At 33.6% G+C, this 24,996-nt stretch overlaps 3 protein-coding genes across 4 annotated transcripts; 2 read left to right on the forward strand and 1 right to left on the reverse strand.

Annotated features, from left to right (window-relative positions):
* Window positions 1-86: 86 nt before the first annotated feature.
* On the forward strand, window positions 87-4,723 carry LOC106624587 (transmembrane protein 87A). Of its 2 annotated transcripts, XM_036368466.2 has the most exons (11): window positions 87-207; window positions 277-424; window positions 515-575; window positions 648-730; window positions 793-1,014; window positions 1,652-1,822; window positions 1,901-2,184; window positions 2,366-2,575; window positions 2,697-2,817; window positions 2,891-3,044; window positions 3,180-4,723. In XM_036368466.2, exons 2-11 carry the CDS (start codon window positions 311-313, stop codon window positions 3,407-3,409), a joined length of 1,650 nt encoding a protein of 549 aa, XP_036224359.1. In that variant the 5' UTR covers window positions 87-207; window positions 277-310; the 3' UTR covers window positions 3,410-4,723. The 2 variants fall into 2 exon arrangements, with proteins under 2 accessions (XP_036224359.1, XP_036224358.1); XM_036368465.2 differs by having other exon boundaries at window positions 138-424.
* Window positions 4,724-5,386: 663 nt separating this feature from the next.
* On the reverse strand, window positions 5,387-8,536 carry cpb (F-actin-capping protein subunit beta). The gene is made up of 2 exons (XM_014244335.3): window positions 8,227-8,536; window positions 5,387-7,785 (listed from the first exon to the last, which is right to left on the reverse strand). The coding sequence occupies exons 1-2, from the start codon at window positions 8,227-8,229 to the stop codon at window positions 6,958-6,960; spliced, it is 831 nt and encodes a 276-aa protein (XP_014099810.1). The 5' UTR covers window positions 8,230-8,536; the 3' UTR covers window positions 5,387-6,957.
* A 340-nt stretch (window positions 8,537-8,876) lies between these two features.
* On the forward strand, window positions 8,877-21,260 carry Dlg5 (Discs large 5). Its single transcript, XM_036368457.2, has 9 exons — window positions 8,877-9,425; window positions 13,459-13,555; window positions 13,649-17,908; window positions 18,559-19,158; window positions 19,220-19,439; window positions 19,541-19,779; window positions 19,868-20,097; window positions 20,618-20,834; window positions 20,898-21,260. The coding sequence occupies exons 2-9, from the start codon at window positions 13,501-13,503 to the stop codon at window positions 20,996-20,998; spliced, it is 5,922 nt and encodes a 1,973-aa protein (XP_036224350.2). The 5' UTR covers window positions 8,877-9,425; window positions 13,459-13,500; the 3' UTR covers window positions 20,999-21,260.
* The last annotated feature ends 3,736 nt before the right edge of the window (window positions 21,261-24,996 follow it).

Raw genomic sequence — 24,996 nt, forward strand, 5'->3', positions numbered from 1 at the left:
TTTTAACAAAACTACCACATTTTTTTCTCAGTGCATTTATTGTTTATTTTGCTCTAATGTTATCCCCAACAAATAGTTGGTAAAAAAAATTGACAATTCGACCGACTACAACTGTCAGAACTTTTATTTTCCTTTGCTTTTGCTATTCCACTTTGCTGAGTTTGCTTGTTGACGTCGATTTTCCGTGAAAATTTGTTGGTTGCTACAGTAAATTACAATTCACAAAAATATTAACAATTTTGATTATTTTTTATACTGTTTAATTAAACATTTTAGTGTTTAAGTGCGAGTTTAAACGGTAAATAAAACAATGTGGAAACGAAAGCTACTAATATTGGTGAAGGTGTTTCTGCTGATGACAATGCTTGCCTCAGCAACGCAGACAAATTCTGATGCTGGCAAAACTATTAAAACGCTAACACCGGTAAGAATGAAAATATATTTGCAACATAAGCAATAAAAGCTGTAAAATATAATATTTTTTAACAATAATTTACATTTTCTTCGCCTATAGAATGCCAACATTGCACGCGAGGAACGTCCCTTATTGGCTAATTCCAAAATAAAAGTTCATAGTAAGTGCTTTTTGATGAGTCAATAATAATAATTTACATTAAATACTTTCGTGTTTTTTTTTAAACCATTAGTCGAATGTGAGGGTCGTGATGGCTTATATGTAAATATTGAGTGGCAATTGTACGAGCGCCAATGTTGGACGGACAAGCGCATGGTAAATGTCTACTTGAAATGCAACTTAGACGTTGGTAATTTATTTTTTACTTAAATTTACAGTACGAAATTCATGATATCGAAGCAGAACAAAATTGGCCAATGCAAAACAAAACGGAATTTGGTTTCATCACTATGGACTCAAAAACTACCGAATGTTCAATGCATCCAATTTTGTTGTCGGAAAAGCAATGGCCGTTACAAGAAACGGCAGCGTTATCACCAGAAACAGCTGCTTTAGCAACGGTCAAGAAAGCGAACAATAGCAAAAAACATCCCACAGCGGTAATTAGTAGTATTTTACACAAAAATTCAAAATAAGTACAATAAATCGTTATCTGTCAATTCAATATCGCCAATTTGTGTAAAGGAACTCGCATATTTACTGATAATAATACTTTTTCTGCTATGAAAAGCATATTTTACTACTATCATAAAATATGTAGTAATTATAGCAAGAAATGATTAAACGCGTTAGTTGTAGCTGATAAGGTTATTATTTTCTTTCTTTTTCTATTAAATTTGGCATATTTGTAGTATGTTATCTTTTTGAATATATTATGAGTCATGCCATTAGCGTCGTAAAGCATCTGACGCTTTTTTATTTTAATTATCACATAGGAAGTGGAAGTAGTTTAAATGTTGATAAAACTTTGTGTTCGTGTACATAAAAAATTTGATTACTTGTGAAATGTTAAAATTACATTACGTTTAAATACGCGCACATTTGAAGTGGTTACATAAAATTTATTTTTAATTTTCAATTTTATCAAAGTTGTCAAATTTGTGGAATTAGTATCAAATTTTTTATACGAAATCATAAACTTTCTAATGAGTTTACCACATACATAAAACGTACGCTGTTTTGAAAATTCACTACGTATATCAATACCATTATAATAATATTTTTGAATTATATCAGCCATTAGATAAAAATATCATCACCATTGGCAGAGATGGCATATATGAATTGACATTGAAAATTGAAGCTGTCAAAAGTGCCGAACCCGTAGATTTTGCCGCGCACGTACAACTGGATATTGTTGGACCTGATGGCGGCTACCTTTCCGCGATTGATCATCCGCTCTTGGCGGTAAGTCAAACACCGTGCTATATACATAAAATAATAATATTGTTTGAAAAAAAAATTTTACTTCTATTATGTTAACAGTTCTACGGCATAATGTGCGTTGTCTATGTAATTTTCGGCATTATCTGGCTCTTTGTGTCATTCATGCAATGGCGTGACCTATTGCGCATACAATTCTGGATTGGTGGCGTCATATTGCTTGGCATGCTGGAGAAAGCCTTCTTCTATGCACAATACTATAGCCTCAATGCTACAGGAATACCGGTTGAGGGCGCCGAATTGATGGCAGAATTTGTTTCCTGCGCCAAACGCACACTGGCACGCATGCTGGTCATCATAATGAGTCTGGGTTTCGGTATTGTCAAGTGAGTGCACACAAATGTATATACATACATAGATGTTTATGATATTATCAAATATAAACAAAATTTGTACACTTGTGTAAATATGCCTAAAAATTACGCTGTTCATCAAAACACTTGTGTTTAATTTCACAATCTTTTAAGTTTATTTATTATTAATGTATGCTCTCGTTTTCGTATGCAGACCTCGTTTGGGTCCAATGCTTCATCGCGTGGTTGGCGTTGGCGCGCTATACTTTGTCTTGGCTTGCGTTGAAAGTTACTTGCGTGTGACTAGCACGAAAACCGATGAACAGTTGGTGGCCGCCATACCATTGGCTGTGCTGGACACAGGCATCTGCTGGTGGATATTCACATCGCTGGTGCAGACCACCAGAACGTTGCGCTTGAGAAGGTGTGTTGTGTGTTTATATGTTGCAACAGCAAATTAGCGCTTTCAAGTGTGTTAATTAGCATAACTTATTTCTTGTTATTGTTTTTTTTTTTGACTTTTAATTTTTTTTTTCTTATTGCAGAAATATGGTGAAACTGTCGTTGTACAGACACTTCACAAACACACTGATATTTTCGGTGCTTGCATCAGTGCTGTTTATGTTGTATGCACTGCATATGCGCAAGTCACAGAACTGTACACCAGTGAGTGCATAATGAATAATAACAATAAATACAAGTTAAATGAATAATATATACATATTTTTACCCTAAATAGGTTTGGCGCAATATTTGGTTCGATGCCGCTTTCTGGCATGTGCTGTTTTCGGTATTATTGCTGGTTATTATGATTTTGTGGCGTCCCACAAACAATAATCAACGCTATGCATTTACACCGCTGCTCGATGCACCCGACGATGAGGACGATGATGGTAAATATTATTATTGTTGTAGTTTTATTTTAACTAGTTACTTTGGAGAGAAGAGCCGAAGAGATTTCGGTTTTTTATAATATGCTAAATTATATATACAATACATTATTTTTTTTTTCCACCCTCCCCCCGCAGAAGAAGATCAATTCGTCGCCGATGCGTATGGTGTAAAAATGCGCAATTCACATGCAAATGGCGGCACTAAAACGCCACCAAATGCACAGCGCGGCACAACGACCGAAGAGGATGATCTACGCTGGGTGGAAGAGAATATACCATCATCAATGGCCGATCCTGCGTTGCCGATTTTAGATTCGGATGAAGAAATCATCAATACGAAATTCGAAGTTTCGAAAATGCAATAAAGCTAGACTATATAGTAAGCGCGAAAAAAAGAAACCAAAACATTTAAAACTATTTATATATAAGTACTAACAACAACACACACACACATACACCTAACAAGAGAGCAGAAGAAAATGTTAATTTGTGATTACCAGTATAATTTGCTTGCTTATCTACATACATTAATATATATCTATATATATTTTAAATCAGCTATCACATATGCATTGTAAATGCTACATTATTTTCTTGTTTAATGTTTATTATTGATTATATTTTAATTGCGCGAAAATGAAATTTTTGTTTGATTTAAGTGAAAGTTATAAGCAGCTAAAATATGTCTTAAATTTGCACAAATTAACTCATTTAAGTTTACACTAATTCTAAACTAATAATAAGTTGCATATATATTTTTTTTTTGTTCCTTTTTTTTTGTGGGTTTTTCGGTTTTATTATAAAAATTGCTTCTTCACACAGGTCAAGTATTTTGGAAATGATTTATTTATTGGTTTATTCTAAATAAGTAGTTTATTTTCAACAAATGTGTATTCCTCGAAAACTAGCAAGAAAAATCCAATTCATAAGAAAAACAATAATTTTAATTTGTACACAAATTTTTTGACGTAAACAAGCAAAAACTATGAGCAACTTGTAAAATATTTATGAAAACCACATTTTATACGTGTACTATTTAGATGTAAACGCTTATTAAATCATTAATAACAATTAATTTGTAAGTTGTAGATAACAGTAATGTGCTGCGTCATTACATTTGTTTCTAGTTAATAAACACACCGCAAAAAAAACCACACATATGTAGTAATAAATAATTCATTGTAATTAACAATTCGAGGGCCATTATTAACCAACACATTCATAACTGCAAGCATACACATAAGTATTGTTGTATATACATAGTTAAGAGTTATGTAATTATTATATATTTTTTTTTAATTTTTCAACTAAATCATATTTTAAATATTATATGATATATCTAATTAGTGTGCTGGAAAGATTTATAAATATTTGCAAACAAAATAAAATAGAAAATAGAAAAACTCGCCAACTAAAGTCAGCTTTCTTCTCAACTGATGTTCTATACAACATAAAATTTAAAATGTCTGCAATTTGTTTTTTTCTAATAACTAAAATAAACCTAAATAATTTATACGTTTGCATAAATAAGTTTAACGCTACACTTAAAAACACATATTTTTGCTATAAGAAAAATTATCATTTTAATAAACTGTAGTCAAGCTGAATTATTTTAACAACCGAGAATAAATAATAAAAACAATACATACATATGTATGTATAAATAGTACCAAAACAAACTGTCATTTATCTTAGCACATGTCACTTACAAATATAATATGTAGCGAATAACTGTATTTAAGTTGGGGTAGTGAAGTCGCTAGTTGCAGCAACAGTCAAAATTGCAGAAAAAACAACTTCTTGTGAATTAGTGACAAGTTAGTGAAAATACCACATCGGAAAAACAATATTGTATTGAAACATTTTAACAAATACACATGTGGTCCACAAACAAATATAGAAAACAGCTGTTCGGCGCAGTTGTAAATAAACGAAGGGATTGAACGATGAATGATTTTTAAAGCTGTGCTCAGCACAGTAAAGTCTGTGTAGCTAGAACGGACCCAAAATAAGATTCGACACAGCAATATTAAATCGACAGCAAAAAACCAATAAATTAAAAAAATTTACCAGCTTTCATAAACGGTGCACAATTCTGCTGGTACATCTGCCAGCCTACCTGCGCTTTATTAGCTACAAAATCCAGACTTTGTTAGTGCTACGATCCTTAGATCTTACATCGGTTAAATCTTTTCGATAGCATACGTACATATATATGTAGGTACAAGATTCGATAATGAGTTCAAAAGTAGATAATTTACTGAAGAGTCGAAAAAAGTGTATGCCCATTCAATTTTACACACCCTGCTGACGCAGGTAAGTATACTAAAAAATATAATTAATTTTTATTTTTTGAATTTTTTTGTTTGTTTTATTAGTGTCTTGTATAAAATTTTGCACATTTGTTTTGCGGTTTTTAATTAAATCAAATACAAATTAATACACTCGAAACTAGACATTTCAGCTGAGTTGTTGTCGGTTTGTTTCGTTATAAATACAGAGCAGTGTAATAAAGCAAAGTATGTATGTATGTATATATGTATGCATGTGTAAGCACAATACGTAAACAGTAGTATATTTATAATAGTAGAAATAGCGTTAATTTTATTGCAGCTAATGCATAAACTTATAACTGTAAATACACAAATCAATTGTTTGATTTTTTTTATTTAAATATTTTATCGTTTCGTTTTTTTTTTGTTTTTTTTTTTTTTAAATTTATGTATGCATGTAAATATATTCTTCTTATTTAAAATTATTGATAAATCAGCTGTTGTTCAAAGTTCTAAATACACACATACATGCAGTGTAACTTAAATATTAATAATTTTTTATATTTATTAACGTTGACAGAGAGAAAAAAAAAATAATAATTATAGTAACTGAGAGAAAAAATAAACAATACAAAATAGGCAATCACGTGGGTAGAAGGCGGGGGGAGAGTACAAACAATTGACAAGAAGTGCTATCGTTAAGCTTTGTTCGCTTTGTTCTTTTCGTTTTTGGTTTTTGCAATTTAAATGACAATCAGATTGTGGCGCATTACATACATATGTATGTACATACTTTGTTTACTTTTATTGGGACATACGTATACATATAAATTAAACGTTTTCGCTTGGTAGTGATATTACAATACATTATTTTGTATATTCACTAATAATTAATTACACATGTAGCTCGCTTACCAAACTTTACTCTCGATCACTTTGTGTTTAATATTTAGTTTCAATTTGTCTTCAAATTATTTCAACAACTTTAACAATTGCTACATTTAAATTGTTTTACTAAAAAATCACCACTACTGAACAATAATGCAAATGCTTTAGTTTACGTGTTATTGGTATGTTTTTTCCATTATATTTCGATGCGGTAAATTTATTATAATTATAATTTGTATAACAGCATGCGCATGCAAGTAGGCGCCACACTCAAAAATGTGATTTTAAAACTTTCATGGCTATAAAATTCACTTTTTTTTTGCCAAGTTGCTAGTGAAAGTAGTCGCCCACGTATGTAAGTTTAGCGCTTACTGTTGCACGCACGCATTATGACTGTTGCTTAAATTTTCATTGTCTTATTAGGCATTTAAAACTTAGTTTGGATTATTTCTTTTTTAATGGAATTTGATATAATTGCATAGAATTTGTGTTTTTTCGTTTCCTTTTTGTGTGTTTACTATAATTGTTATAATTATTTTTGAATTAAAAGAATTGCATCTATGTGATTTTATGCAGACGGTGCCTGCTAAGCACACTTCATCTACACTAATTTGCCGTTTACTCAATCCTTTCGTTTGCTATTGCGTCATTATTTTCGTTTTCTGCTGCAACTTGAACTATATATATGTATATGTTGTATGTATGTATATTGCAAACGCCAATGTCATACTCCCCCATTACACACATGCACCTCAATTCGATTCTGGTTTTACATTACGTTTTAGTATTGCCGCAGCCAAGTCCTGTTTCATGGCTACCTCCTGTCGTTGATCGGCTAATGGCTGTACGCTACGTAAACCGTTTATAATGTCTTTCGTTTTACCAAAATATATTTCATTAAGCGTATTGCGTATTTTATTCTCCATTTCTTCGACCATTTTGCCAATGTTTACAATATGCGGCGAAGATTCACTGACATTAGCATCTTGCTCCGTTTGACGTGTCAATGAGCCGCCCAAATTCATTGTGCCAGAACCTTGTTTGTTCGTTTGTAGCCATAACATAGCCGTGGATGTTAGTTTGTAATGTGCCGTTCGCCCCGTAGGTTTTTCTTGTACTTCAACGACATGTATAGAATCCCAGCAGCCGCGTATCTTTTTATTGCCATCGCCGGCCTTTTTAATTAAAACTACCGCTGCGAAACCATGCTCCAAGTCCCACAAATACACTGAAGATACACCGCCTTCATAATACATTTCACGATATTGATCAAAGGCATAGTTAGCTTCTATTTCCAATTTACGTAAACGATCTGACGGCATTTGTCCGTCCTCTAGTGGCGGGTAGTAAGTGTTGGACCACGGCGATCGATACGAATCGCCATCACGGTTGTAATCGCACAGCAGGTAATCTTTATTATGCTCCTTATCTTTTGCTATTTTAAGCGGTTGATCCACAGATGAGAGTAGATCCTCACACAATTCTGGCGCCAAATCAATCAGATCTATCAGATTCTTTTCGATTTGTTGTGGTGGCAGGCGACGCATCAAATCAAGTGCACTGTCCATTTGTACGTCCGACTGAAAGAGGCAAAAGGTGCTTAACAATGAGACGAACATGGTTATTACATTTTTACTATCTTACAACAAAAATTTCACTATAAAATTAGCAAATCGTGAAAGTGCTAAAATGCTACTAACAAAACTAATATTTTGATTTAGTGAGGTTATTATAAAGTTAACAAGACGTATTGCTACCGATTTTGTTATGAATAACAAAAGCCGTGGTTTTAACAACAACAACAACCACAACAATAGCAGGTATGATTACCATATATGGGCATGGTTTTTACTTGTAGTACTATTGCGCCTGCCCACTGCTTAATACACGCATTGCACCGGCACACCTTCAAGACTTGTTTTAAAATATATCGTAAATTTAAATCAAGGTTATGCACTTGATTAGCAGAACATTTCGCAATATCCAGTATGGATATTAAAGTATCAAAATGCATTACTCACCATTTTGGCTGCTCCGGTACTTCGTCGTTATCTCCCTTTGCTTCTGCTTCTTTTTCCGAGCTTTTGCCTCACTTTCAACTTGGCCCTATTGTGGCAATTCACCTACATATATTTTTATTAGGTTCAGTTCAATTTCGTTTAGTAAACACTTGATCAGATTATGTTACAAAACAATTTAGGTGGAATATAAAAAATTTAGTTATTTTTAAACTAAATATTATAGGGATTTCGTGTGTATTAAAACGTTTGATAGGCCTTGTTTTTTTTTCAAGTAGAGGTGGGCGAATGAGCAATACCTTCTGACAGCTGTCAGTTGCTACGAAGTTGTGGGCGAAGAAAAAAATTTCATAATGAAACAGGGTTGACTGGCTGCAATATTAAAAATAAATATAGCTACAAGTTTTATATACACTTTCAAAATTTTCGTCATTTATAGAGCGTATTGATTTATTTGTGTAATATTCACATATAACATGCGGTTATATAACAAATGTTTCTTAAGAATCTATGTATCACCACACATTTTTAATATTGCGTACACTATTTACAAACACTATCTTCATTTTTCGAAAAGTTTCATATCCACCGTACTACCCTGTCCGTTTGACGTGTCTTAGCATTTAACCCAATTTGCCAGTATTTCCCGATCATTTGTCAAAAAACCGAATACTGGGAATCTGTCATCATCGGTCCGCTGGATCTTTTTTATTTTATTACTTCCCTGATTTTGTACGTTGCGATAAAAAATTTCACCTTCTCTGCTGAAAAAATATTAAAGTGCCTTATTATTGGAAAATATGTGAAATTCGCGCATGAAAATTAGTGCAATTCGAAAATAAAGCGATAAAGTGTATGAATTATATAAAATCTAATGCTAATAATTGTTATATTTAATTAAAAATCTGTGAGAAAAATGGGCGTTAATCAAATTGTGAAAAAATAAAGAAAAATAAAATATAAAAGTAGAGAAGCGTAGAAGAAGATTACAGTAACAACTACAATCACAGCAACAATTCCAACAATAACAACAACAAAATAAAAGCAACGGCAGCAGCAACAGCAACAGTAGACAGCAGTAAACGTCAGCGCTAGCGACAGTCTTTAGCAGTGTAGGCTCGCTTTGCAAGAGCACAAAGTGAAAGGCGATATTTTCTTTCTCCAAAGTGCAGCGTAGTGTAAAAAGGACACCTACATAAAAGGTATGTATCATATATATTGCTGTTAATCCTGTTAATTAGAAAGTGTAGAGGTTTAATGTCGTCGAATGACTTGATATTTTGGGTTGACATCAGCTTTTAGACTTAAGTTACTACTACGTTTTCACAAGTATGCCTCAACTAATATTAAAATATATGTACAAACATACATATGTATATGGTTAAATTTTTAGTTGGTATTAACTTAAGCTGCACTAATCTCATCATACCAAATTTTACATACATTTTGGTGCACAAAGCTTTCCCTCAAGCATAATTTTAACCAATAGCGAATTGTAAATAAAACTCAATTAAAAGAGGCGTTGAACGTTAAAATTATTCAAGTAAGTCTACTGTCTGCAGTCATAATGCACATATTTACATACTTATGTACATCAGCAATTGCACTGTATATATTATTCCGATTCACAAACTCCAGTTGTGTGCGCTGCGCCACATGCAGCGCTTCGTCATCTTATTACTAACCACCCTACCCAGTGCATAGATATGTAGATGTACGTAACAATACCGTTCAAATACTAATTAGTATGAAATCTACGATATATATATAAATATATATAGTACGTTTGTATTTATGTATGTGTTCACCTCGATTTTTGCTAATTACGCGAGAGTTGCTCCATTCAAATCATTCAACCATTGTGTATTGTGCGCGAAACAGTTGTGCTTCTTTACATTACCGTCCGTACGCCGGAGTACCACAGGTAGTTATTTGTTTTTGCTTTTGCTTTATCTGTTCGTTGTTGTTATTCGCTGTTAATATTTTGTTTTTGGTTTTTTTTTTGTGTGTGCTTGGGTGAGTTACTGGTGGTGGCTCTGCTAACTGGTTAGTTGCAAAGATTTCAGACCGGTGAATTATTACTGGTTATTACTCGCGTTGTTGGTTTGGCTATTTACTTCACTATTTTCATTGTGAAATGTAAAGATTCGGAACATTTGAAAATAAGTTGCTTCATTCATACATACATATGTATATGTAATTTCGTGGCATTTTTTTTTTCTTATTTTAAATTTTTGGTTTATTGCGTGTTCTACTTTGTGCAAGTTTCGGCTAAGTTTTGTGATCGCATTAAAACTTGGGGCGTGCGAAACGGTCACCTTAATCATCGTTGTCGTCATCCATCCTGTTCGCCGTGTTTGTGGTCAACACTACCAACATCTATAACTTCCACTCTGATATTGGCTATACGATTTTTTATTGTTGTTGTTTTGTGTTGTGTCTTCAACAAGTTACCCGGATTTAAGCCGCTTTTCATACACGATATTGGCGTCGGCTGCCGCGACCGCAATGTTTTGTTTTTGCTGTGCTTTATGTTGTTGAGCATTGCCTCAGTTCATTTGCCTCTAAAGCAGCAACCAAAAAAAAAAAACAAATAAAAAAACACCCAAACCGCGGCAATAATCATAATAATTAAAGCTATTGTTTTGTTGTTGCTTTGGCAGCGGCTTGAAATAAATAAACTAAATTAATAATTTATTTTTAATTTGCCTGCTCGCTTAAGTTTGCGGGTTTCTCGTCAACTCGTCATTTCCTTACGATTGCTATATATTCGTGTATGCCTGTATAATTTCTATATGTGTATGTATAAATGTGTGTTTATTTTAGCTTTATGTATAAAAATAATAAAAAGCATTATTTTGCAATAATGTTTCAACCAAAATAAAAGCGATAAGTTTATTTTCTATGAATATATTGTATTTCTTATAAGTCTAATCGTCGACAAAATTTGCATACGACCTTGTCCAATCATAAAAAATCGTATTGAAACGCAACAATGTCAACGGCATATTAGCGATTTTTTCTTCTATTTTGAAACAAGTTGCGCTCAGCAATGATTGCAAAATTTTGTAATACAAATGAGAAAATGTGTTCAGTGTGTAAGGCATATAGTGAAGTAGAAAGTTTTTATTTTAATTTTTTTTCTTTCATACAGTTTATAAATTTTGGTAAAATTTTGAAATTCAACGGTTTAAATGACATAATATGTACATATATTTTGTGCAGAAATTTTAGTGATTCAGTGCATTTGTATGTGATACTTAGTTTTGCTCCATTCATAACAACAATGTGATGGAACTTGTTGAAACTTCCTAGAACGCCTGGAAATTAATTAATTTGCATATTAATCGCTTTTTCAATAATGCTTAACTAGAATTACAGACTTACCACACGGAAATTGAACAGAAGTACTTCCACTATTTCATGTTCCAGCTGTTTACGTGTTTTCTAATTCCAACAAAAATTTCCTCTCGCTTTCAGTGAAATTCAAAGGTCTTGCATTAAATACGAGTAATGTTAGAATTACAAAATTTTGACATAATATTTTATTTGTGGTAGTAGACAAATACTGCCAGCAACGCCTTTTTGTGCTTTAATAATTATTTTTAGTAACTGTAATTACGCATGGTGTACTTTTGGCGTGAGCAAATTTGAGGTGGGCAGTCACCAACACAATTACCGTGCAGCCAAGAGTTTTGTTTCATCATTACACACTGACTCAACTTCCTACGCCGACTTTGTGAGCTTGTTTCTCTTATCATTTTATATTTTAACTTATATCTTTTATACCATTTATGAATGTAAGTATGTATGTGTTGGTATTCAGTTCAAGAAAAGTCAATGAATGTTTTATACATTTTCTTAACTTTCAACTAAAATATAAACATTTGTATGCATATATGTATGTATGTATGTATGTATGTATGTACAATATGTAAGTGCCTATTTTCTACTACTTGAGTTGGCGCTGCTTGCACTAGTATGCATGTAGATAACTTATCATATCTTGGTTTTGGATTCATATTTTTGTTATTTTTATTGTTGCAGTGCGTAGTACAAAAGGTGTTAAATATTTTTATTTTTATTTTTCATATACATACATACATTAATATATATACATGCACACGTACTAACTTATTAGAGAACTAACAAGTGCGTTATAAAGGGTTTGTTAATTTAAGTTAATGACAATCGCTAATTGAGTGATTTCGAGTATTATAATATGTATTACTAGTTATACCCTGCACAGGGTTTACTAAGTTTAACACGAAGTTTATATCAACAAGAAGAAAACGTCGCTGCCTCTATAAAATGTATAAATAAATGATCAGCGTGGCGAGTTGAGTCAATTTAGCGATGTCCGTCTCTATATACGCGAAATTGTTCCTCAGTTTTTGAGATATCGATCTGCAATTTTTCACGTGTCCTGTTCTCACCAAAAACGGTAACAACGATTGCATATAGCTGCCATATAAACTGAACGCTCAAACTCAAGTTCTTATAGGGAAAACTTTTTTATTTGACAAAATATCTTCACGAAATTTGGCATGTATTATTTCGCAAGGCAATGTTACAATCTCCGAAGAAATTGCTCAGTTCGGACCACAAAAGCATATAGCTGCCATACAAACTGACCAATCAAAATCAAATTATTTTTATTTGTGAAGGGTGTTATAGCTTCGTTGCAGCTAAAGTTAACGTTTTTTCTTGTTGTTAGTAAATTTAAATCATAAATCAGTTTCTCTTATCACTGTGCGTTAAATTTACTTAAGTATCACAAATTAAGCGACCCGTATCCGTTTGGGTCTAAAGAGTATTTTAGTCAACGACTATTTGGCATGGTAATGCACGAATATCGGCATACTTGTGGAATGTGTGTGTGGTGTGTATGATTTGTGAACTTTGTACATTCAATTTGTTAAATGCGATAATTTTTTAATAAATTTCATCTGTAAAAAATCAAAATTTTGATGTTTTTCTAACTGCTATGATCGCCTGCCTTCTTGTCAGATCAGTCATCTAACCTAACCTAACTGCTATAGCTTATTATTTTTACTCTCAACGCTTGCTTGTGCTAATTGCTGTGAATGCTGTTATCTTTTCTTTAAAAACTCACAACTGGTGCATTAATTTCTTACAAGTTTGCGCAAACATTTATTATATTATAGCAGTAAATTTAACAAAAAAACAAAAACAAAAAAAAGCAATAAACATTTACACTCTTCAAATCATCAGTGTATTTTAAAAGTGACCCTTGTGACTTGAGAAAATGGTGTGATGGCGAAGATGGCATCTGGAGATCTCTCTTTAACGAGTACGAGTAGCCAAGAAGGTTAGTAACATTTGATTTCTGCAATGTAAGGCAAGAACAAGAAAAAAAACAAAAACGCTTAAAATCACCATTTCAATTTATTTATGTCTGCAGAAGAAAGTCCCGAGTATGTCGGTTATGACCGTACGCTGCGTCCCACATTGAATTCGAGTGCCAACACAAATGCGGCCAATTTGGCCAACAATAATGGACAAAGCAGCGGTAACAGTAGCGGTGGTGGCAGCGGCGTTGTTAGTGGCAACACCGCTGGCGGTGGCGGCAATGTAAACAACGCCAATGTTTCGAATGGCACACAATACGAGGTGATCAAATCGTCGCCGTATAGTCCGGCATTCATGGAAATAAGTCAGATGCGACATCAGCGTGCCGATGCATTGTGTCGTTGTGAAGAGTTGCGCGATCAGGTGGGCTATTATCAGGAGCAATATGTGAATGCCATGGCGCAATTGGAGAGCAGTGAACGTAATAAATTTATCGATGTTATGGCGGAGAATGCGCGTCTCAAGCAGCAGAATACAAAACTGGAGCGTCAGCTGATACGTTTGGAAAATGAGAATGGCAATAAGTCGGCTAATGCAGCGGCGAATGCGTACTATTATAGCGACGTGGCGGTGGGACGTGGTGCTGATAATGAAAAATTGTTGCAGCAAAGTGAAAAGTTGCTAGAGGAGTTGGATTTATGTAAAGAGCACAACTCAGAATTGGTGAATGAACGCAAATTAATTATTGCCGAACGTGAAAAGTATAAAAAGAGTTTCAACTCAACATTTGCCGAGTTGGACAATGTGAAGAAGGAACGTAATTTCTATCGTGAATCGCGTGAGCATTTCAATTTAATGCGTGACACAATGGAAAAGGAGATACAAAAGTTGAAATCACTACTCTCCGAGGAGTCCAAGAAAGTGCTACTCATAACGGTCGAACGCAATCGCATCGATGAGGAGCTCAAACAGCTGCTTTCCGAAAAGGACAATGTATTGCATGAGCATCAGAAAATGTTCGACGACCTATCGGCTGCCAAAAAAGAAATTGAGAATTACAAGAAGAATGACTTAATATATCAGGCGGAGATCAATGAGTTGCATCAGGTCAATGCCGAATTGCAAAAGCGCGATTTGCTCAAGTCCAATTCGTGGTCAAAGGAATTTTCCGATAGCAAAGATGATTTTAAGGAGGTGGAAAAGTTGCGTAAAAGCCTCGAGAAAGCCAACTCGGAGGTGGAGCGCGCGCTGCAGGATGCCGAACAGGCAAAGGGCGTACGCGATTGGGCCATTTCGCAGCGTGAGAAAATCGTGCAGGAGCGCGATTCGGTAAAATCGCTCTGCGATAATTTGCGCAAAGAACGCGACAAGGCAATCTCTGATCTGCTCTCGGCCATACGCGATAGCGAGAAAATAAAGAAGCAAAAGGATGAAGCGCAAAAGAAAATCGACGTATTGAAAGAGCAAATTGAAAATCAGAATATTGATAGCTCGTCGCGACGCAGCTTTCGCATGAGCACCTACGAGGCCGAAGATCTGCTCGATATTGAGTTGAACTATCATTCCGATAGTGATATCGGCATCATTTTGGATGACAGCAACAATCGGCAATTGGTGTGTGGCGTCACCAATAGTTCGCCCGCTTTTGGCAAATTGAAAATGAATGATGTCATCTGTAAGGTGAATAATCTAGATTGTCAGACCATGACAAAGCGCATGGTGCTGGACGAAATACGTAGTAGTGCGCCGCGTTGTAAGTTGTTGGTGTCGCGCACGCGCCACAGCAAACGACATTTCTACACGGTGCATTTGAATATGCAAAACAATATGAATCATGGTTTGAGTCTGGACACAGGCGTTTTTATTTCGAAAATCGAACCAAACTCGTTAGCTGCCTACGAGCCCGAATTGGATGTGGGCGATCGTGTGTTGAGTATTAATAATAAATCAATGGAAGGCATACACTCCGTCGACGATGTGATGGGTTTGCTGAACGATGAGCGCAACGACGCTATTACCATCTTCGCATTAAAGAATGTACAGGATATGGGTTATGGCGATGGACAGCGACGCATGACCACCTCGTCGGCGCAAACCGATTCCATTGATTCAATGCATCGCATGACGAGCGCCAAACATCCTTCGAAATTTTCGGAAATGTTAAGCATCTTCAAGAAGATACATATCTCGAAGCCGGGCACAGATGTTGATCACTTCACGCAAGAGCATGATGCGCTCGCCGAGTTGGATTCGGTGTTAAGCGAAAATTCGTCGGAGAAACCACGACGTGGTAAGCGCAGCAAAAAGGAAAAGGAAGCGGCTGCCAAGAGTATGGGTACTTGGCCACGTGCTAATATACTCAATGCCACGCATGAGAATCCCACAGGCACCATAGTGCAGCAGCGCGAGAAAAAGCGACCACCACTTGCACTCTTCACAGCCGGTCCGATAAATGTCGACAAGGTGGATGAGCGCGAGATATCCGATGAGCAGCCGCCACCGTTGCCGCCGCAAGCTAAACCGCAAGCGCATATGCGTAACGGTATAACCGGTGTAGGGCAAGCCATCAAAACCAACCCGCATCGCAATTCCAATCCCATACCCGCCTCGGCGCTCTTCAGCCCCACACCCGGTACATCGGCGATGCCGAACGTGAACGGCGGCAATGTTAATAGCAATAATATTTATGCCAACTACAGACATTCTGTGTATGCGGAGCCACAAATAGACAATGTGGGTCTATTGGGCGAACCGACAAAACTATTAAAACGACCGGCGCCCATATTGGGTGCGAATATGCGTGTGAAAATGCCACCCGTACCGGACAAGTATGGCAATCAGCGTGCGCACAACTATCAAAATCGCTACTCGCTCAACATAACGCCGACGGAGTTCTACAAGACCAGCGGCCAACAGGCGCAGCAACAGGTCATACATAGCGGCACCGGTGCAGAGTTTCTGCCACGCAAACCGCACATTTTCGATATGTTGAACAGCGGTAATACGGGTATGGGCGGTGTTGGCATGCCTACAAGCGTTAACTCTAGCAAATCACAGCCACATCCGGCGCTCTTCACACCACTGAATCTCCATCCGCCGAGTTTTGCGCGCAGCTCCTCCACAACACAGCAGAATTCATTGGACATGATCTCGATTAAGTCGCAAAACTCCATCGATTCCATATTGTCGGCGAAGAGTCCGCCTAACAGTGAATGCGCGACAATCAATCATTATCAGAAGCGTGGCATACCAATGCCGCAAGCGGTAGCTAACAAGAATGTCTCCAAGTATCCAAGTGACAGCGAGAGTATTGCCTCGGGCATTATGAGCGCCAGTGTTGGCGGTGGCGGCATGCATGTTGGCGGTGGTGCTGGTGCTGGTGTTGGTGGCGGTATCGGCGTCAACAGCGTACTTTTCCATTCGAATAACATGTCCGCGCCAATGCACAATCGCCACTCACAGCTCTTTCCGACATTCACGCAAAATTCCATAAATGCAATGCGTCAAATACGCCACTCTAGTCCGCTAACATTGCCCTCCTCACCGCCACTACACACGCATCCGCACTCACACGGACCGCATTCGCACACGTCCACGCAGCAGTCACAACACGGCAGCGTAGATACGGCAGCTAGTAGCGCGATTGGCATACCCACCAGCTCAGTGGACAAATTCGATATGGACTTTATGACGCCCGGTTTGCCAATGCATTCGCAATACGTGCAAGATTACCCGCTTTCGACGCACTATCATCATCCACACAGCAGTGGCGGTATGCCCGGTGGCGGTGCTGGCGGCATCATCTACGAAGGTGGCACATTTCCACGCAAAAAGGAGCATCAACGCTTGCGCATACCATCCAATCCGAGTGTGGCGAGTAAGAATAGTGCAGGCGTTAAGAACAGTTCCGGTTCAATTGATCATCACTATTGTGGCGTAAGCATGTCCGGTCCGCCACCATCGATGCTAATGCATCATTCAGCAATTGCTGCGGTCGCAGCGAATGGTGGCGGTAGCGGACGCGGTTCGCCGATGCCGCAAGTGCATGTCGAAGTGTTGAGTCATGGCGGTAGTAAGCGTAATTCGAATGCGCCGTCGGATTTTTTATGCCCTGGAGACCTTAGAAGAGTCACGATCGAGAAGAGCGACAAATCGCTCGGCATTACCATACAATGCAATAACAATGGTGGCGGCATCTTTGTATCGACTGTAGCCGATAAGAGCATAGCCACGCGTGCTGGTCTTCAGGTGGGCGATCAACTCTTAGAAGTTTGCGGCATAAATATGCGATCGGCTACAAATGACATTGCGGCGAATGTGTTACGTCAATGCGGCAACTCGATAACCATGCTGGTGCAGTACAATCCGGAAAGTGAGTATACAAATTCATTGCGTAAAAAAACTACTTGTGTGTGCGTTGATCATTTGCAGGCAGGTTTTCATTATATTATACTACATTTTTTTTACAAATCTCTCAAAATTTATCACGCATACATTTTCAAATTATTAAGTAAAATTTCAACAGTTTTTTTCGACATGCTTTATCGTTTTATACGATCATCGTAAATTTCAAATTACGTTTCCGATCGTTGTTATTCGTTTTTACCGTTATAAACAAATTTTTTAATTTTTTGGATTGATGATTTTTAACTATTCATGATTGTACAGTTGAGCAACATTTTTATCTGCTCACACTAGTTATGCCTTAATTTTTACTCTAATATTTTCTGAAGATCAGTGATTTATAAGTACTTTGGTAATGAGTTTTTTTAAATTCGAATTTTTAGAAATTAAATTTATTTTTTTCAACGTGATTGTTAAAGAATCAGAGTACTTTTTCAACATTTTGCTTTTTATATTTTCAAAAATTAATAAGTATTAGAAAAAACTAAAAATTTTTTACAAGTGTTTTGTGAAAGCAAGTGTTCCAAATTTTTTACTTTCAATATTTACTTGATCGTGCCACACTGTTTTTCTGAAATCCCACATACACATATTTTTTAACAAATTTTTACATACAAGAATTTCACTCTGGCGAATACGACGGCACCAATAATCTCGAGACTGAATCTCCAGTTAATCACTCTGGCTCGCCCACACCTCGCAATTCACCACGACCACCGGTACGCACCATGATGTCCTCATTACCACCTCTACCAATCTCGGCACCTACCAACAATCCCTTGGCACAACAGTCGAACATAATGTCACAATCGAGTTCATTGATCTCAACACAATCGATCAAGGATCAGAGTTTTGCCGATAGTCTGGAAAATCAATCGGACATAAGCAGCAGTCAGGATTTGCCCTCCTCAGCGGCTACAACTACCACTACAGCCTCGACCACATCGACTGTGTACGAGGAGGAGGCGCGCTATGTCACCTTATGCATGGATAAATCGAAAAATTTGGGCATCAAACTATTCGGTGGCAACAAGGTGGGCATCTTCGTGCATGATGTACACCCTGGTTCACCGTCCGATATCGCTGGCATACGCAAAGGTGATCAGATATTGGAATACAATGGCGTAGACTTGCGTTGTGTAACGGCCGAGCAGGCGGCCAATGAGATATCTAAGCTCACGGATACTGTCACCTTGTTGGTGCAGAATAAATTGAAAAGTGAGTGAAGAAATTGTAGAGTTTTAAGCGCACAGAAATTATATTAACAAATTCATAACAGAATTAAAGCAAATTAAAGACAAGACAGGCGATTCCTTTTATATACGCGTCGGTTTCGATCGTACCGGCGAGCTGAATGATGGCGACTTGCGTTTCGTCAAGGATGAGGTGCTCTATGTGGACAATACGGTTTTCAATGGTACATTCGGCTTGTGGCGTGCTTGGAAATTGGATGCTAAAGGTCACCGCAAGGAGTGCGGCATTATACCGAGTCAAATGAAGTATGTCAACGTTGCTTCAAATATCAATATTTCTAGTTTTCTTTATTATTGTTGTTTTTTTTTTAATACTAATTTTGCAATTGCCACGTGCTTGCTTTTAGAGTGGAGGAAGAGCTGCGCGCTGGCGAAGTGGTCGACTGTGAGGGCGGCACAGCGCGCCGTGGCAGCACATCGGCGCGTCGTTCGTTTTTTCGTCGAAAAAAGCACCAGCGTAGCTCATCGCGTGACTCCACCGAAATTGCCAGTTTCAGCAACACACAGCTAAGCTTCTTTCCTGACTCGGGTATATTGAATGATGACGGTGGCATATTGAGCTATCAGCGTGTTGAACGATTGGATTGTGAGTAGCGCGGTTTATTAAGTGCTGAAAGTGCTAAAATGTTTTTTTTTAATTTATTATATTCGTTTTCAATTATTTTACGTTGTAGCACCTGTACGTCGGCCGGTGCTTATAATCGGTCCGTTATCGGAGCGTGTTATGGAACGTTTGACTATTGATTTTTCGAATTTATTCAAAATGTGCGAAGTGACTACAATGGATTGCTCACAGAATGCCATGGAAGAGGGTTTACAGGAAAATATTTTCGTTGACTATCGCCGTCGTGGCAATAAATTCGAGTGTACAACGGTGGAGAATATAAATAATGCATGCAAGAATGTGAGTAGCTATGCTTTGCAGTTGTGAAACTGTGGAAAATATTGTTGTGGTGACTTTGTTGTAATAGTGTAAAACAATTGGACATCTTTTTTGGGAGTAACGCAGGAATTTACTTGGAATCTTTATTAACTCCTCAAACTCATCACCAATTTATTCTAAAATTATTGTTGTAACGATGTAAAAAGTATAAGTTTGTGGAAAAATCTGTTGCCGTATAATTTGCATATCACATAAAATCGGTTGTTGCGGAAATAGACACTCAATACTCTATGTCTAAATGCTCGAAACGTTAGCAATCAATCTAAATTCACCACTAATACTCACTCTTAGACACTATCGATACAACCTAACCTCAAAATACAAACTGTCAATCACTGCTTAACGACTTATTCTATGTAACTTGCCATTGCCAGTACAACAAAATTTTGAAAATTTTTTACCACAACAACCATAATACACAGTTTCAACTTTTCGTTGCCTAAATCTCGCAATTGTTGTAATTTTTCCCGTCCCCTTAAAGGATCGTCGTCACTGCATCTTAGACATATCCCCCTCGGCTGTTGAACGTCTTCAGCGTCTACAAATCTACCCGATCGTTTTGCTCTTACGTTTCAAATCGGCCAAACAAATACGTGAAATACGTGATTTTGGCATTGATAAAATATCGGCCAAGGCCGCCAAGGAAATGTACGAACGAGCATTAAAACTCGAAGCCGACTACAAGCAGTACATATCAGGTGAGTGTTTGTCATCTTTTTGTCCAGTCTATAAACATTAATATTTGTTATGTTGTCTTACAGCTGTTATACCGGGCGTTAGCATCAAGCATATGTGCACACAAATCAAGGACGCCGTGGACAAGGAGCTGGACAAATTGCTGTGGGTGCCTGTAAGCGCTTAAGCATTGCTGGCGACAACGGATTGTAATAAATATGCACTGGCATTAGGGTGTATGGCATTTAGGTGTTAAGTGTAAAACGCACATTATGTTTATTTAAAGAAAGAATTTCAATTGATAATATTTTTTTTTGCAATTGTGAAGACAGCTGACAATACAACTTTACTTATTTCCCTGTTTTAAGCTTACCTTTCTTGGCTTAAACATATATTTTTTTTGTTTGGTAAGCTTAAATTGCGCTTCTTGTTGAAAAAGCTTTTAATTTTGCGCTTATTAAAATAAAAAAAATTTATTTAAAGTAAAATTTTTTTATAAATTTTTTTTTTATATTTTTGTTATGATTTTTTTTTTATATTACTTTTTTAATTTTTTATTTGGTAAAATTTTTAAATTTTTTTTTATATTTAAAATTGTTTTTATATTTTTTTTTATATTTAAAATTGTTTTTATATTTAAAATTGTTTTTATATTTTTTTTTTAATTTTTAAAATCTTTTTTTATATTTTTTTAAATTTTTAAAAAAATTTTTTATATATTTTTTTTATATATTTTTTATTATTTTTTTTTAAATTAATTTTTTGTGTTTTATATTTTTATTTTTATATTTTAATTTATTGAATTTTTTCCTTTTTTTTATTATATTTTTCAAACGCCAGTCTTTTTATAGACGTTTTGTATTACTTTTCCTGCTTTCCTGTTCTGTTTTGTCCTTTTATCTATATCTGTAAATAACTACTTTTGTATTAACTAACCTTCTAAGAAGTATTCACTTAGTATGATTTGCTTTTAGCTTTTATTAGTTGTTAACTATTAACTGTAAACTATATTTACTGTAAGCTACTTACTATTGCTTTACACTGTAGATTAACTATGTTGCAACAACAACAATGACAAATATTATTTTCAGAGAGTGTCCAATAGTTTTTAATTCAAACATGTAAATTTTTTTAGTAATTTTTGTTTATATAAATTTATAATTAATTTGAAATTGCAAATTTTTATTTTTATTTGCAACTTTTTTGTTGCATATATGAAAGAGAAATGTAACAATTATTTCACACTCGGTGTGCTATAAAATTACTTAAATTTTGTATTTTATCAACTAATTTTCGAAATTCTTTTCTACTTCTCTATTGTACATTTTCTGTTGTTATTTTTCCAATTGAGCGGTTGTAATGCGCTTAAAACGCAAAGTATTTCTTCTTTTATTATTATTTTGTGTATTTTATAGCTGTATTATTATTTTATTTCATAAAGTTTTTTTTTGCTGAAATATTTTTAATTTATTTCTGCTAAAAAATTTTTATTTAAATATTTAATAATGTGACGCAAAGAAAAAATTTAAAAAATTTAGTTACTAAGCACTATATTCGAAATTGTAAAAAATTAACATACTTTTCGGTATGTCTGTAGCTGAGTAAGCAACGAAAATGTTAGTTTTAAATTGTTATATTTCTACTACAATTTGTTGTACTAAGAGAGCGTTTTGTGCAGGCCAAGCCTGTGTCAAATTGCCTCAATTATTGTTTTCAAATCGTTTTTTATTTTTGCGCTTCAAAATATGCTAATTTTACAGGGTTACAGGGTAAAACAATATTATAATGCAATTTTTTTATAAACATATACTTTTATTTACTTATAAACATGCAGTACATAATCATTTATACGTACATATCATGTGTAATATAAAAAAGTAAAGATATTATATATGTATATATAATACATATAAAAAACAAATGTTGGTATTTTGCTAAATGATAGTAATTATGTATTTGCGACAAATGCTTTTTTCTAGTTTTAACTTTATATTTCAATTTTACAGTTTTATTTATAATTTAATCGAAAAATTATATATATATTTAGTTTACTAAATTGTAAATGTATTATAAACACAATTATATGCATATATTTATTATTTACAAACATGTTAATATAACAAAAATTATAAACAGAAATTATGTTAAAATCAAAAAAAAAAAAAAATTATTTCACTAGCCTTATAAATGTAAAATTTTTATTTGAGACTTGAAATTTGCACACAAACTGGTATTTTTTAATTCTATTTATAAAAAAACATTAAAACAATAAAAATATTGAAAAAACTTTATTTGTTAGTTTTTCTTTTATTTCATTTATTTAACACATTTAACAGCAAGAGTTGTTTTTTTTAATGTATAAATAAAAATTTCAAAATTTTGTTTAATATAAATAATAAGGGTTTTTTAAACTAAAAATAATTAAAAAAAAAAATTAATACAAAAAAAAAAAATAATAAAAAAAATATAGCATTTAAAAAACATTAAAATAAATATAAAAAAATATTTCACTAAAAAAGAATAATTTATTATACTTAATAAAGATATTTTATTAAAAAAATATATTTTGCTCAATATAAAAATTTTATTGACAAAAATAATATTGCTTTTATAATTCTACTTTTTATTTCATTTAGTTAACACAAATTATTAGCAAGAACTTATTTTTTTTATGTAGAAATAAAATTTTAAAAATTTGTTTTACTAGATGTAATAACACTAATTTAAAAAGAAATTAATAAAAAAGTTTAAAAAAATATGGCATTAAACAAATTTAAATTAATATAAAAAACATTTTATTAAAGAAAAATAAATTTTATACTTAACAAAAATATTTTATCTAAAAAAAAAATTATTTTACTCAATAAAAACATTTTATGAACAAAAATATTGCTTTTTATGATTTTACTTGGTACTTCTTATTTTATTTCATTTGTTTAATACAAATTATCAGCAGGAAATTATTTCTTTTATTGTAAAAATAAAAATTTCAAAATTTGTTTTAATTGACTAATACTTTTTAAACATAAGGAATTAAAAACAAATATTAATATAAATAAATGGTAAAAAAAATAATATTAAAAAAAAATAGTATTAAAAAAATTGTTAAAAATAAATATAAAAAAATAATATTTTAATAAAAAAATTTATATTACTTATAAAAAATTAATTTATTTATTAAAAAAAAAATATATATGTTTTTTATGATTTAACTTGGTGCTTTTATTGCATTTTATTTCATTTATTTAACACAAATTCTCAGCAAGAATTTATTTTTTTTTTGTAAAAATAAAAATTTTAAAATTTTTTAAAATAAAATTAATAATAATTTTTAAATAAAAATAATAAAAATTTTAATAAAAAAATTAATATTAAAAATATATAAAAAAAATAATATTTTATATAAAAAAATATATTTTACTTGATAAAAATTAATTATTAGAAAAAGAAATATTGTTTGTTATAATTTTTTTTAACACAAAAAATAAAGAAAAATTTAATTTCCGTAATTATTTTTTTCAAATATTTTTAATTTTAAAGTTCTTGTTATAAGTATACGTAAGTAAAAAATATTTTACTTAATAAAAATATTTTACTTAATAAAAATATTTTATTTAAAAAAATAATATTGTTTTTTTATAAATTTTTTAACACAAAAAAACAAAAAAGTTTTTTTGCTCAGTTTTTTGCACAAGAAATTTTACGCTTAAATAAAATTTTTTACTTGCAAATCTTGCTTATTATAGGCTTAAAAAATTATTATATAAAAATACAAAATATTTTTTTTTTGAAACGATAAAAAACGTTGCGAAACATGTGGCCTTCAAAAGTGAAAACAAAAATGATTAAGAAACAGTTACTCTAAACGCATAGCTAATAGAAAATTTTATTACATATTTAATATACACGAAAAAATAATTTTTTATACCATAAAGTGGAAAAGCATATAGTTTTGATATGCTGTAAAGGTAGTGCATATATATATATATATATATTAATAGATATACCGTTATGCATGTAAAATTTATTAAATTGTGCTTACTATATACATATTTATACAAAATTGTATGCCACAATAAAATATATAAAATATACTGTATTAAAATAAAATATGCAAAAATATTATTGTACTACTCACGAAATGCACTTTAAAATGTATTAAATACAATAACAACAATAACAATT

The sequence above is a fragment of the Bactrocera oleae genome, chromosome 3 (genome assembly GCF_042242935.1).
Source record: "Bactrocera oleae isolate idBacOlea1 chromosome 3, idBacOlea1, whole genome shotgun sequence".
In the NCBI taxonomy this organism is placed as follows: Eukaryota; Metazoa; Arthropoda; class Insecta; order Diptera; family Tephritidae; genus Bactrocera; species Bactrocera oleae.